The 15,171-nt window shown below is 44.7% G+C and overlaps 2 protein-coding genes and 1 long non-coding RNA gene across 3 annotated transcripts in view; all 3 read left to right on the top strand.

Moving 5' to 3' along the window:
- LOC137544165 (uncharacterized) overlaps window positions 1-3,076 on the top strand; it is a 54,458-nt gene extending 51,382 nt beyond the window's left edge. Inside the window, exon 3 of the long non-coding RNA XR_011025748.1 lies at window positions 2,990-3,076. This is a non-coding gene — a long non-coding RNA (uncharacterized lncRNA). The remainder of the gene's footprint in view (window positions 1-2,989) is intronic.
- The window catches only part of LOC137544899 (protocadherin-9-like), a 1,465,400-nt gene that overhangs the window by 271,774 nt on the left and 1,178,455 nt on the right, over window positions 1-15,171 (top strand). The gene's annotated exons all lie outside the window — the stretch shown is intronic.
- Window positions 8,766-10,104, top strand: LOC137544164 (putative nuclease HARBI1). The gene is made up of 2 exons (XM_068265239.1): window positions 8,766-9,101; window positions 9,295-10,104. The coding sequence occupies exons 1-2, from the start codon at window positions 8,796-8,798 to the stop codon at window positions 10,102-10,104; spliced, it is 1,116 nt and encodes a 371-aa protein (XP_068121340.1). The 5' UTR covers window positions 8,766-8,795.

Below are 15,171 nucleotides of genomic sequence, written 5' to 3'. Positions count from 1 at the left end.
CGTGTTTCTGTAATAATCATTGCGATTAGTTATAGTGGAAGCAGATATTTGTACTAGTTGTACTAATTCATTCATTTACAGTATACAGTTGAATTGGAAAAATGTTAATCAAAGGTGAAAGCTTATAAACAACTGCTGAAATGTGGGAAAATAATTAACTTGCATGAAGTTAGCAATAGTTGTATTAATTTAATTATCTGACTTGATGTGTAAATTATATTCACAAAGTAACTACGGCGATTTAGAAAACCACATTATAAAATATTGTTGATATTAAGGTAAACTTAAATCTGGACCAGCATCTAATATTAGCAGTGCCCTGCATTCTTTTACTTTTGTATAAAGATTTCATAGTAGTATCTAACTCCAGGGTTCCCCAGCCTCTATTTATCCAACTGTTAACTAGTCCACCAGAAGCACTCACTGCATAGACACATGCATTTGATGTGATCAGGTCATACATGCATTTACAAAACATGGCCAGTAAGGCTAGTTTCACACTGGTGTGTTGCACCCCCTGTAAAAATAGGATTGCAACGCATTGGAGGGCAAAATTCATATTTTATATGTGATTAGACACATACAGTGAAGCATAAAGTACATGAAAAGTATGCTTCATGGCAACTTTATAACCAGAAAATCATTAAGATAAAAAGGGGCCCTAGACAAGATAGCAGTTATTAGGCACAGCTTATGATCATTTAGCTTTTTTAGTAAGATTTGGTGGGGGCTAGCATCCACCAGGCCCCTAGACACTCTCCAGGCCCTAGGCAACTGCCTAGGTGTGCCATGTGGATGACCTGGCTCTGCTGTTTACGCACACGTTGCCCGGTAACACACGGCATGCATTGGGTTATTCCGACAGATGCCGCTGGAGCCGCACTGCATTGCCATTACGCCAATGCGAGCGTCCCATAACAATAACATTTCATTGTGTTTGGTATGCAGTTCTTTTGCTCAATGTGAAGCAATGTGCTAGTGTGACTGTAGCTATAAGGAAGCTCTTGTGAACAGAGGAAACAAGATGTGCTCAAGCACTTCCTTTTAACTGGGCATGCACAGTTACATAGTTACATAGTTATTTTGGTTGAAAAAAGACATACTTCCATCGAGTTCAACCAGAAAGCAAAAGTACAACACCAGCCTGCTCCCTCACATATCCCTGTTGATCCAGAGGAAGGCAAAAAACCCTTACAAGGCATGGTCCAATTAGCCCCTAAAGGGAAAAATTCCTTCCCGACGCCAGATGGCAATCAGATAAAATCCCTGGATCAACACCACTGGGCATTACCTAGTAATTATAGCCATGGATGTCTTTCATCGCAAGGAAAGCATCTAAGCCTCCTTGGTATAGAATTTGCCATAACGACTTCCTGTGTCAATGCATTCCACATTTTAATCACTCTTACTGTTGGAGGAACATGCGCAGATCATGTCCTCTAGTCCTTTGTGAAGGCCTAGGGACAAAAAGTTCATCCGCCAAGCTTTTATATCTCCCTCTGATGTATTTATACATGTTAATTAGATCCCCTCTAAGGCGTCTTTTCTCTAGACTAAATAAACCCAGTTTATCTTTCATTTCTTGGTAAGTGAGACCTTCCGTCTTTCTTATCAGTTTTGTTGCTCGTCTCTGCACCTGCTCTAAAACTGCAATATCTTTCCTGTAATGTGGTGCCCAGAACTGAATTCCATATTCCAGATGTGGCCTTACTAGATAGTTAAACAGGGTAAATATTGTGCTAGCATCTCAAGTTTTTATTTCCCTTTTAATGCATCCTAAAATGTTATAATACATCCCATGTTATTTGTCTGACTGTGAGCACAGGCTCTCAGTCAGACAAGTAACAATAGTGATTGCTGGCAGAATGGGGAAATGGGGGGCCCTGGCCCCTGGAGCACAGAGACTCTTTTAACATCTTTATATAAAGGTAAAATAACATTTCTGGTCCTTTAACATCAGTGAATTCAGCCATTAGCATAGGGGCAAATGTACACAGACACTTCAGCAGCCCCTATGCACCGCCTCCCTGCAGCTATGTTTGTCATAATCCTAAATGTGATTCAAGAGACTCTACAGTTAAGTAGTTAAACATAGCAAGTTTTATTCAGCTGCTCTGACAGTGTTCAGATCACTGTTCACAGCTTTACTACTGCTAAATGCTAACCCATAGTTACAATAAGTCCATGCATGTAAATTCACAACTATTTCCTGACACATAGGTGTTAATGAAAGCACAGTTGCTAATAATCTCTCCTTCCCTCTCTCAAGCTGTTTTAAATGTGCAGTAAAATTCAACTATAGTGATGGTCTTCAGTAGTTAAGTTTAGCTCTCCCCCTCTCATGATGACTTATGCTGTCAGCTCTGCTGAAGAAGACAGCATGACTCATCAGAAGTATGGGGAAGAGCATTGCTCATGTGGGAGCAAGCTGCACTGAACTGCACAGTTAAACTGCATTTTTATATGTCTCTATAAAGACAAAAATATATATAATTGTTAAGATAAGGAACATCATCTGGGGCTTTTATTAAACACTTCTGTTTCAATATATATTGGATTCATATGCACACAGTATAACTGCAGGGTCATTCTAATGGTGCTCATACACTGTACAATTAAAACATTTGATTTTTCCCATTTATTCCACCAAAATGATTGAATAGAGAGAACATCGGATATAATCTTTTTTCTTTTTCTTTCTTTCTTTCTTTTCTTTTCTTTTTTTTTTTTTTTAAATCGAGAAAAAACAAATGATTATTCTGTTTTTTCAATCAAAATCTGATCAGACATGCTGGAAAAATCTTGGTGATTGTTTGTGAAATAGTAAAGTGTATGGTAGGTTGTATAAGAAAACACTATTAGATAAACCAACTTTTCCTTCATATGCAATCAATTGTCTCAGAATTTCAGAAAAATTGAACATTTGTGTATGGTACCTCGAAAAGAATTTAAAAAACTATTTGACCATCTACCCTTACCTCTTTCCTAGGTCATCCTGACTTTATCCTGGGTCTTTACCATCCCCGTGCGTTCATTTGGTGGAAAGAAAGGTTTCTCACCTCTTTATTCGATTTAGTAACTGATGACTCAATAAAGACGTTTGCTTCCCTATGAGAGACGAAACTAATTCCTGCACACGAAAGCTTTTGCTATTTGCAAATCTCTCATTTTATAGCTCATATTATCAAACGCTATGACTCACTACTATCACGAACAGGCTTTGAACATATTTGTGCTTCTGATCCTGGATCCGCGGGCCTGATCTCGTTATTATATAAATGTATCATTACTCCTGCTAAAATTCCTAAACCATCATATATCACGAAGTGGGAACAAGAACTTAATATCTCCCTCGACCCAGAAGATCTCACCGAGATCTGGTCACTCACACCTAAATGCTCAATCAGTGCTTCTATTGTAGAAACACAATATAAGATACTCTTCCGATGGTACTTAACCCCCAATAGGCTTGCAAAATTCGACCCCAAATCCAATGGATTATGCTTCAGAGCCTGTGGCCAATTAGGTACTATGTCCCACATATGGTGGTTCTGCCCCAAGGCCTGCAGGTTCTGGATCAGAATATATCAAATAATATACTCATCCATTAAGACACAGATTCCTAAACTCCCGAAAGTCGCCCTATTAGGTATTAGGCCCCCTGATATCTCAATTCATCAATATAAATTACTGACCCACATATGCCTCGCTGGAAAACGTGTGATCGCTAGCTCATGGCGCTCCTCTGCCTTACCTATTGCTCACTTTAAAGCTAATTTAAATAATGCACTATGCTTCGATAAGATGAAAGCTATCTCTGATGACTCCCTTCGAAACTTTGAAAAGGTTTGGCAACCATACATCTCACAATACCTGCGATGCCCTCCTAACCTGATCACCGAGGTTAGAGGTGGACGTGTTTAAGATACACACCTTCAATGTGGCCTTACACATCTTGAGATCTACAACTCCATCAGATCTCTGTTGTCCGTGGTGTGCAGCTGGAGAACTTACTCTCCCCTCTCCTCCCTTTCTTTCCTTCTTTCTTTTCCTGTCTCCCACACCTCCTCTTTTCTCCCCCTTCGGGGGTCTCCCCCACACCTTTCACTCTTCTGTCCCCTACCCAGTTTGTCATTTACATCCATTAGTGCATTGGTGAGTGCCTCCTGGCACCCTTCCCATGTCTCCATTCAGTCCCGATGGCACTGGTATCCAAGGTTGCCCCCAATGAGGTCCACCCCTCCTGCACACTGGACCCATTATATTTTGTGCACCTTCCATTCGCACATTGGTAAACCTTAAAGAGAACCTGTACTGAGTAAAAATATTTAAAATAAACACATGAGGTAACTTCAAATGAACATTACATCCTAACCTCACCGTCAGTTCCTCTCAGCAGCTCACCATTTTCTTCTTACAGTGATCCCTTCCAGTTCTGACAACATTTTGTCAGAACTGAAATATATCAGTTGCTGCCAGTTATATATCAGTTGCTGTCAGTTACAGCTGAGAGGAGAACTGATGTGTCCATGTTTCCCTATGGCTCAAGTGAGCGATGTTACAGTTTAACAGTGTGCTGACCAGGAAGCTGTTATGGGGTAATAGCCATTTTCAAAATGAAGGACGGAGAATTCTATTGATCACAGTGGACAAACAGGATGCAGGAGAGGAAAAATAGATTGAGGCGTAGACTGCACGGGAGGCAAGTATGACTTGTGTATGTTTATTTTGACTTTTAATTTTCAGTATAGGTTTTCTTTAATACCCTGGGAGTGTTGGTATATGTTGCCTTCGGCTGCCAACACTCGCTTGTTTAGCCTTTAATATTGACCTCCATAGTGAGGCATGTCGCACTATCAGGACTATGTTATTTCTATAATTCCAATGTTTTATGTATGTTTTCTTTACAAAAGTTGAACTGTTTGTAATTCTGCAATATTTTTCTCAATAAAACATTTTTGTGGAAAAAAAAAAAAACTATTTGACCAAATGGAATAATCAATTGAATTTCTCTACTCAAAAAAATAAATAAATGAAAAACCTGTACAGTGTATGGGCACCATTAGGTTTGGTTCACATTGCAACATAAAACAGACATTATTTGTCCATGTTGCTGGATCCCACTTGAACACAAAAATTGACAGTTGCACAGATTATGTTTGTTAAAATAATCTGTATGCACTTGTCAGTCTCCATTGTGGTAACTGCAATGCAAATAATCTGGCCTGCATGACTATTCTAGACAAAGGGTGCATTTCCCACAGAACCCTCTGGTGAAAACGCATCTGCTCTGGCCTCCAACAGGACCACCATGCACCTTCTATGTGGACACTGCACTATCCGTTCCAGTTGGCCATTTGTGATCCGGTTAGATGCAAAGCAAGCCAAACAGAGTGCTGCACACACAGCAACACCTGCCCACATCATCAGCCATGACCTGCCCATTAGGCATGAGTGAATCTGCCCAAAACAGATTTGCTAAACTATTTGTGAAATTATCCCATCATTATAAATCTCTGTGAATCTGTAAGTGAATAAGAATTGAGCTTTTCCTGTGCAATTACAGGCACGTGATGTAGAACTGAGTGAAAATATCAAACTTTATGAAAACGGTAAAACACAGTTGCATACAAATGTGCTCAATTTTAACCTTTATGGCAACTGTGATAAAGCACAATCGTGTGGAAATGCGCACAGTATTAATCTTTGTAGAGCCGGTAATAAAATACAATTATGTGTACATTTTCACAAAATTACTAGGTAATGCCTAATGATGTTGATCCAGGGATTTTATCTGATTGCCATCTGGAGTCAGGAAGGAATTTTTGTTCCCTTTTGGGGCTAATTGGACCATGCCCTGTAAGGGTTTTTCGCCTTCCTCTGGATCAACAAGGATATGTGAGGGAGCAGGCTGGTGTTGTACTTTGTTCTCTGGTTGAACTCGATAGACATATGTCTTTTTTCAACCCAAGTAACTATGTAACTATGTAACATTTAAGGTAACAGTACTAGTGCACAATCACATGCACATGTGAACAGTATTAACCTTTATAGCAACAGTAATGATGTACAAGTATGTAGAAAGATGCACAATGCTAGCCTTTATTGTAGCAGTAGTAATGCACAGTCAAGTGGACATATGCACAATATTAACCTTTATGATATCAGCAAAGCAGCATTATGTACAAATGTTCACAATATCATTCATAGGACGACAGTACTGACCAACACTTGTGTACAAATATATCTATTTTTAAGAAGGAGAACACACCTGCACATAAAATTAAATCCATACAGTGATATATCAACAATGCAGTGACTGGTTATCTGTAGTGTGTGCACAGCCACAAAACTAATGATCAATATTAGCTAACAGGTATGATTGAACAACAGTTGAGAAAATAGTCAGAAGCATTCCCTCCCAAAAGACAGGCTGATTGTTTTCATAAGTTCCTACATTGATCAGAAGTCAATAATGGACAGTATGAAGAAGCCCCAAGTAAGTCTGCAACAATACAAAGTAGTGATCTGCTTTTTGAAGGTAGCAGCTTCCCTACAGCCTTTACATTTCCAATATGTAACTGGATGTTGTTTAAGCATCTATACCTTTTGCAAAGAAGGATGATGCATTATCAGCTATGAGACTGAAGGCACTTATCATACATAGGCAATGCGCTTAGAATGTTGTTGGTATAAAGCAACACAGTACTTCCAAGAAAAAAGCTTGTGTTGCTATTGTTGTTGGTGCTAGATCACTCCTTAATTTTTCGTTGATGTATGGACATAAAAGCTGTGTGATGTACACACAAGGTTGCTAATAGCGAATTATTGTGCAGACTTCAGTACCAGTACTGCTAGAACCAAATTCCCCAAGAAGCTTTAGCAAGATCATCCATCTCATTTATTGGAACTCCTGCCAGCCCTTCCATAACATTCACTCATCCTTTAAAAGCTTTCAACTTCCTCCTGCAGGTATGAAAGGCCACAGTTTGGCCATTTGAACTACCCGAAATGACCAAAACATTTTGTGTGTGTGTGTTTTTTTTTTTTTAATACAGATAAAAGTTTACCAGATTCCAGTTGCAGTAATATTACACATACTTTATGAGCACTATTTACTTTAGCTGTCATAGTACCAGTCCATCAACTTAAGAAGTCTATAATAGTCAGATGATTGTCTCTCAAATCTAGTGATTTGCAGCAGAAAACATCAAGTGCTAGCATGTCATCCTGTGGCATTCTGAAAGCTCATTTCTGTGGTTGTCCACTGGTTGTATTAAAATCTAAACACTAATCCACAGAAAGAATGATAGCTGATAAGAATGTTCACAGACAGCTGCCTATGAAGCCTAATGCACTGTTTTCCCTACTTTTCTGTAGTTGCAGATGTTAGACTTTCATTGGCGTAGCATTGGCCTGCTGCTGCCAAATTGTCCATCAGGCATTTCATATCTAGAGTGGTACGATGCGTTCCGCCGGAAATGCCTGATTTAACACAAAAGCAACAGTGGGTTGTCGAGCAACTTGTACGGTGACGTGTGGCGAACCAGAAGTCATGTAAGTCTATGGCGTTTTTTTTTTCACATTTTGGACACAGGAAGTGAGCGTTTAAAAGCCTCACATCCTGTGGCAGTGCGTGGAGATTACCACGCACTGCCACAGTAATCTCCAGAGGCTTTTTTGGCGTTGTGGTGCGATCAGCCGACACACCGCAACTGCAGGTATGCAGAGTGAAACCGGGCCTGTTTCTTATGGACCCATTTCAACTAGTGCTGAATTTGGCTAAAATCTACAGCATTTCCTTGCAGGCAACAGGGCCGGTGAAATACTGCCTATCTTTTCAATGGCTTTGCCATCCAGATCGCACTGCTGTGTGAATTTGGATGGCATGCAGATTTCTGCAGCCCACGGCCCAATCACAAATCAAATTAAACAAAAAGAAAAGCTAATAACTAAAGTCATTTTGATCAATGTTTGATTAAAATGTATCTTGATCATTGATTTGGAAAGGCCACTTTTGGTAAGATTGACATGAGTGGGCAGGAGAATTTCACAATTGATGGTCGCACATTTTCGTACTGCATCAAAAAGTACAAAGCTTGTGATGAAGAGGTACAATCAATATGTCTTTTCCCCAAATCTGAAGCAACACTGAATGGTGCATGTCAGTTACCACATTAACAACTGGTAAGTCAGATATAGATCATTTGTTCTATTTGTATTGGAGCTTTTAAAGGGATCCGAGCACCTATTTTACAAAACTGCCTAATGCTGGGAATACACGTTTCGTTTTTGCCTTCGTTTTTGCCTTCGTTTCGATTGTACCATTTATACTTATCGAAATAGAAGAAATCGATCGTATGGTTAAAATCACCACCCACGGGTACGTTTTTGCTGTCGATACTGATGGTTTCGTTTTTTCCAGGATCGAAGGGTTGCTTGAAACGAAACGAAACTTCCTTTTTTGGTTTTCGTTTATACCTTCGTTTAGTTTTCGATAGCGATAGGGGCAGGTTATAAGGAGTGAGGGATAGTACTTCCGTGCGGAATATTAATACGCCGGAAGTGTTCCGCAAACAAAAGCCCGATCGGATTAGCGAGCGTGTCATTCGCCATTTTGCAAGCAAGGAGTCAGCATGGATGTGTACGAGCCAGATCGTCTGCAGACCTTTGTTGGACTTTTGCTATTGACTGCAGTAGCTAGGAGAAGGGCGGCAGCAAAGCGTCGGAGGACGAGGAGAGAGAGACGACAATGGTGCAAGAAATGGTTGCTACAACGGGAAGAGTTGGGACACATGGGTCTGATCCGTGAGTTGCGTGAGAACAATCCTGATGACTTTCGCAATTACATGCGCATGTCAGACGCTAACTTTCATGAACTGCTGGAGCGCATCGGGCCGAAGATAACAAAGCAGGACACCGTGATGCGAACAGCTATTACTGCAGAACAGCGTCTATCAGTGACCCTTCGCTACCTGGCTACCGGACGTTCATATGCAGATCTAAAGTTTACAGCTGCCATTTCACCCCAGGCATTGGGTAGAATCATCCCCGAAACGTGTGCTGCTATTGTGTCGGAATTGATGCCCGAGTACGTCAAGGTATGTACTTATGTTTCTGGATTGTGTGTTTTGCGTGTGCTGTCGAGTGATAACTTTTTAAACTGAACGTCAAACTGAAACGCTTGTGCAAATGACAGTGTTTACATTGGCAACCTATTCTGTAGTGATTTTTCTCCTTTGTTACGACATTGTACTTTCAGATGATTAACCATGTATTTCTCCTTATTTCTAGTTTCCTCAAGATGCATCAGAGTGGCAGGCAGTGGCCCATGATTTCCACATGATCTGGAATTTTCCTAATTGTGGAGGTGCAGTGGATGGAAAACATGTGCGTATCAACCCACCTCCCAACAGTGGTTCGTACTTTTACAATTACAAAGGGTTCTTCAGTGTGGTTCTGATGGCGCTTGTAAATGCACGGTATGAATTCATGATGGTGGATGTGGGGAAGAATGGCCGTGTCTCAGATGGTGGTGTAATGGAGGCAACTGAATTCAACCGCCGCTTGAAGAAGAAACAGCTGCAACTGCCAAACAATGATGACACAGTGGAACATCTAAACTTTGTGTTCGTGGCTGACGAGGCTTTTGCTCTGGGTGAGAATCTTGTGAAGCCATTTCCTCAACGTGGACTGGACAAGCCGAAAAGGATCTTTAACTACAGGGTATCGCGTGCTAGACGTGTTGTGGAAAATGCTTTTGGGATCCTGGCACAGCGTTTTCGGGTTTTCCTCACGGCTATCAATGTGGACCCAGATAAAGTGGAGGTCATTGTCAAAGCTGCGTGCACTCTGCACAATTTCCTACGGCAGAAAAACGTGCAACGGTATTGCCCACCGACAATGGTAGACCAGGAGGATTTTGAAAATGGAAGTGTTGTGGCGGCGGAGTGGAGGGCACATCCGGGGATGGTTCCGTTGCACAGCGGTTCCTCACACAATCCCACGTACGAGGCAAAAACCAACAGGGACAAATACAAGGACTACTTTACTGGGTCAGGTGCAGTGACTTGGCAGGATAAAATGATTGCTACAGGAAATTGATGTTCTTATTGACTATCAAATGTACAACAGTTACCTACCGTGTATCCAACATGTGTCTGTTTCCAACATCTCTACTTTAATGTTCCCTTCCTCCACTAATTAGTGCACTTATTATACAGACTCGGTGGTCCACCATGTTGTATGGAGAACCACCCTGAGGAGAAGTGGCAAAATGTCGTATTCTGGTGTGCTGTGTTGTTAATTGTGTGTGTCTCTGCCTGTATGCTGCATGGACTGCCTGGACCCAGGGAGACCTGGATGTGCATGGTCTGAGCCCAGGTAGACCATGCACATGCGTCTGTGCATGTGCAGACCCAGGGAGGCAAGCGCAAGCAGTGCCTCCCTGGGTCTAGGTCTCCCCGTCATGTGCATGGTCTGTGCCCAGGTAAGGCGGCCCTCTTTGGCGGCTATACCTGGGCACAGACCATGCACATGCGTCTGTGCATGTGCAGACCCAGGGAGGCAAGCGCAAGCAGTGCCTCCCTGGGTCCAGGTCTCCCCGTCATGTGCATGGTCTGTGCCCAGGTATGGCGGCCCTCTTTGGCGGCTATACCTGGGCACAGACCATGCACATGCGTCTGTGCATGTGCAGACCCAGGGAGGCAAGCGCAAGCAGTGCCTCCCTGGGTCTAGGTCTCCCCGTCATGTGCATGGTCTGTGCCCAGGTAAGGCGGCCCTCTTTGGCGGCTATACCTGGGCACAGACCATGCACATGCGTCTGTGCATGTGCAGACCCAGGGAGGCAAGCGCAAGCAGTGCCTCCCTGGGTCCAGGTCTCCCCGTCATGTGCATGGTCTGTGCCCAGGTATGGCGGCCCTCTTTGGCGGCTATACCTGGGCACAGACCATGCACATGCGTCTGTGCATGTGCAGACCCAGGGAGGCAAGCGCAAGCAGTGCCTCCCTGGGTCCAGGTCTCCCCGTCATGTGCATGGTCTGTGCCCAGGTATGGCGGCCCTCTTTGGCGGCTATACCTGGGCACAGACCATGCACATGCGTCTGTGCATGTGCAGACCCAGGGAGGCAAGCGCAAGCATTGCCTGCCTGGGTCCAGGTCTCCCCGTCATGTGCATGGTCTGTGCCCAGGTATGGCGGCCCTCTTTGGCGGCTATACCTGGGCACAGACCATGCACATGCGTCTGTGCATGTGCAGACCCAGGGAGGCAAGCGCAAGCAGTGCCTCCCTGGGTCTAGGTCTCCCCGTCATGTGCATGGTCTGTGCCCAGGTAAGGCGGCCCTCTTTGGCGGCTATACCTGGGCACAGACCATGCACATGCGTCTGTGCATGTGCAGACCCAGGGAGGCAAGCGCAAGCAGTGCCTCCCTGGGTCCAGGTCTCCCCGTCATGTGCATGGTCTGTGCCCAGGTATGGCGGCCCTCTTTGGCGGCTATACCTGGGCACAGACCATGCACATGCGTCTGTGCATGTGCAGACCCAGGGAGGCAAGCGCAAGCAGTGCCTCCCTGGGTCCAGGTCTCCCCGTCATGTGCATGGTCTGTGCCCAGGTATGGCGGCCCTCTTTGGCGGCTATACCTGGGCACAGACCATGCACATGCGTCTGTGCATGTGCAGACCCAGGGAGGCAAGCGCAAGCAGTGCCTGCCTGGGTCCAGGTCTCCCCGTCATGTGCATGGTCTGTGCCCAGGTATGGCGGCCCTCTTTGGCGGCTATACCTGGGCACAGACCATGCACATGCGTCTGTGCATGTGCAGACCCAGGGAGGCAAGCGCAAGCATTGCCTGCCTGGGTCCAGGTCTCCCCGTCATGTGCATGGTCTGTGCCCAGGTATGGCGGCCCTCTTTGGCGGCTATACCTGGGCACAGACCATGCACATGCGTCTGTGCATGTGCAGACCCCGGGAGGCAAGCGCAAGCAGTGCCTCCCTGGGTCCAGGTCTCCCCGTCATGTGCATGGTCTGTGCCCAGGTATGGCGGCCCTCTTTGGCGGCTATACCTGGGCACAGACCATGCACATGTGGCTTATAAGTGCCCATCATTCTAAACCACAAAAGTGGGTATGCATATGCATGGACTGATCTTTGCCCACTTCTCAAATGAACACGTTAATACGAACGTAATTACGTATGGGTTTACAATCATTTTGTGCAGTGCCGACCACACCATTATTGTCCTAGAAGCGCCATTGCACGTTTCGCATGCGTCGTCTCCTGAACTCTGAACAGGAAGTAGTTAGTTGACCGGAAGTCCCCTCGTTTGTCCGCCTGGTTATAAATATGCTGGCTATCCGCTCGGTCATACCATCGGTTTGCACACTCGGATGTGGAGTTCTTCTTTGGAAGGTGTACACGTTTAGCCCATCGTACGTCCCTTCGTGAGTTCAACATTGGGGTAAGTAGAACTGTTCTGTATGTTTTTCCCCCTGCAACTAGGCTATTTTAAGTGTAGTTGGCCACTGCAGCTTTAAGGCCAAGCTAAATGGCCCTACAACACTGCATACCTGTGCTCCCCTCCCCCTTTTCTGATTATTTATATTGTTATATTTACCCCTTTTTTATGTTAATACCCTCTCCCCTGCTCCCTCCCCCCCGCCAGCCAATCAGCTGTTCACTCCCCAATGCAAAATGCAGCGCTGTAATAGTAAATCGACGGCGATCACAGGGGACCTCCAGGCCCCCAGCATGAGCTCACTTATTCGGTGAATACATTTGGCCAGACATGGAGTACTGTTCATAATGCATGTTTCCTATTCTTGTTACAGATGGCGCCAAGGAAAAACCACGAATTCCCATTGAACCGCACGCAGTTAGCTGAATTCATAGAAGTGTATCGCACCTGTACAGCAGTGTGGAAAGTAAAGAGCAAGGACTACCACAACAAACACATGAAGGAAGCTCAGCTGCAGAAACTTGCGGAGTTCCTGCAAACAATTCACCCCACTGCTACAGTTGCGACTGTCCGTAGCAAAATCGCTAACATTCGGTCAGTTTTTTCTAAGGAAACTAAAAAAATTGAAGCCAGGAACAAATCTGGTGCTGGCGCTGAAGATGACCCCGACCGTCTATGGTACTACGACATACTTTCCTTTGTCAGGGACCAGGAGATTATGCGTCCCTCAAGTGGCAACCTTCAGTCCTACCCCTCAGATGATGAGTGGCCAGAGAATACCCAGCGAGAGGTAACGGATGACGAAACAACAACAACATCGTCAGGCCGTGTGTTAGAAGGTACAGAGGATTCATGCGCAGATGTGGACGAAGCCATGGTAAGTCGTAGTCCAAATTTTTCCTATGCCACCTTTCACACTAAACGCATTGTATGGGTTTCGGCACAACGTTTGCGTTTTCATATCTGCTTGCGCAATGTATTTCACATCCGTTTGCCCAATGTATTTCAATGGGCTAATGCACACCACAGTGGGAGGCGTTTTGCAGAAACGAAACCGCCCGCTCTGCAGCAGTTAAACGTTTTCGCAGGCTTTTGCGCCTCCAATGTTCAAGAGAACCCCAGGTGGTTTAGAGAACCTCCACATGTCTGCCCCCCCACGACGCTCCACGCCTGTGTCCCTTCCATCCAATCCCCGTGACGGAAGGGACGCAGACGGGAAGCGATGATGTCCCAGAGACGGGGGAGCGGCCGTGACAGACATCCCCTTGGGTACACATCGTGCTGGCGACACGCAGCGTGTCACTTTCATTCTTGTGTGGATGGCCGCCGCGGCTGGATGACATTGCATTCATTTACATGAGTGTCTCCTGCGGCAGCCATTCACACATTCATGAACTATGAAGTGCTAATAACTTTCTTGGGTACACGAGGGGAGAACAATAGACAGCCAACAGAACAGTAATTAATTGCAGTCTGTGAAAAAGCTTTGAATTGTGCATATTTGCATATGTAGAATGTATGTCTATTGTTCTTTCCAAGTATAGCACCACAAACACATTGTTTTTGCACAAAGGACTTTGTGAATTTGTATGACGCAGTGCACAATTCAATACAATACATACAATGTATGACCCACTGTGTGGCTTTGATGTATAATTGGGGTCCGACTGTTCCTATTGTTTGCGAACTTCAGCGTCTGTTGTTTTTGTGGTCTATTCAATGAACAGTATCATGTTCCTTTATTGTGTGATTATATTTGGTTTACCTTCTTTGTTCTCCATGTTGCAGGACAACAGCCAACGTTTCCCCCATGTCACGTTATCACCCCCGAGGGCACACACACAGGAAGCCAGACCACGCAACAGTACACCCATGCAGAGAGGAAAGCGGAAACGGTGTGCTTCCCCCGATGCTGTAGAGAAAAGACTGATTGAGATGGCGAGTGCGGTAATGCCAAGACCTGTTGCGCCGGTGGATCCGTTTGTTGTTCATCTCAGTGCACAACTGGCCAAAATGACTCCAGAGCAACGCACAGTGGCCGAGATGTTAATGGGCGAAACAGTGTACAAGGGGTTGCATGGTATGTTGGTGGCTGGACCTCCCTCTGAACTGTATTTTGCAAATTGCTCACGGTGTCAGAGCACACGGAATCACCACTGCCAACCACAGTTCCGAAACAACTCTGACTCTGCCATGATGTACCGTGAGCCAATCGGTGATACTCCACCTGCATCAACATCCGCCACACCAAACATGCGCTACAGTGCCTCCCAAGGTTCTGACAATCGTGCCATGTATATGCCGCCAGCTCATTACAGTACGCCACCCTTGGACTACATGTTGCAATCACTGTAGATGGTTTCGCATTTCTTTTTTTTTGGTTTTCATGGTTTTTGCCTTGTGCTTTACTACGCTCTGTAGATGATGTGCTTATCGTTTTCTGTCTTGTCTGTTTGATTCAATAAAAAGTTATGTTTTTATGTTCATCCCTCAATTTCCCAGTACATGTGTACCTGTGCTTGGCAGCACAGTGCAAGGTTTGAAGCTTTGCCAAAAACCTTGCACTCTGCTGCAGCACCCACTAGATGTGTAGCGGCCACCCTGGGCCAGTGTCAGTGTTGGGGCCCTGTGCTTGGCACTACAGTGCAAGGTTTGAAGCTTTGCCAAAAACCTTGCACTCTGCTGACGCACCCACAACATGTGTAGCGGCCACCTTGGGCCA

Source organism: Hyperolius riggenbachi, chromosome 2 (assembly GCF_040937935.1).
Source record: "Hyperolius riggenbachi isolate aHypRig1 chromosome 2, aHypRig1.pri, whole genome shotgun sequence".
Classification (NCBI taxonomy): Eukaryota; Metazoa; Chordata; class Amphibia; order Anura; family Hyperoliidae; genus Hyperolius; species Hyperolius riggenbachi.
Note: the sequence above shows the minus strand (reverse complement) of the source record. Positions and strands in the feature narration are given on the sequence as shown.

Bases quoted from the DNA above. Each gene is read 5' to 3' on its own strand.
- LOC137544164 (XM_068265239.1), top strand. From the start codon at position 8,796: ATGGGTCTGATCCGTGAGTTGCGTGAGAACAATCCTGATGACTTTCGC. The intron at 9,102-9,294 runs GTATGTACTTAT...CCTTATTTCTAG, and splicing joins TGATGCCCGAGTACGTCAAG to TTTCCTCAAGATGCATCAGA.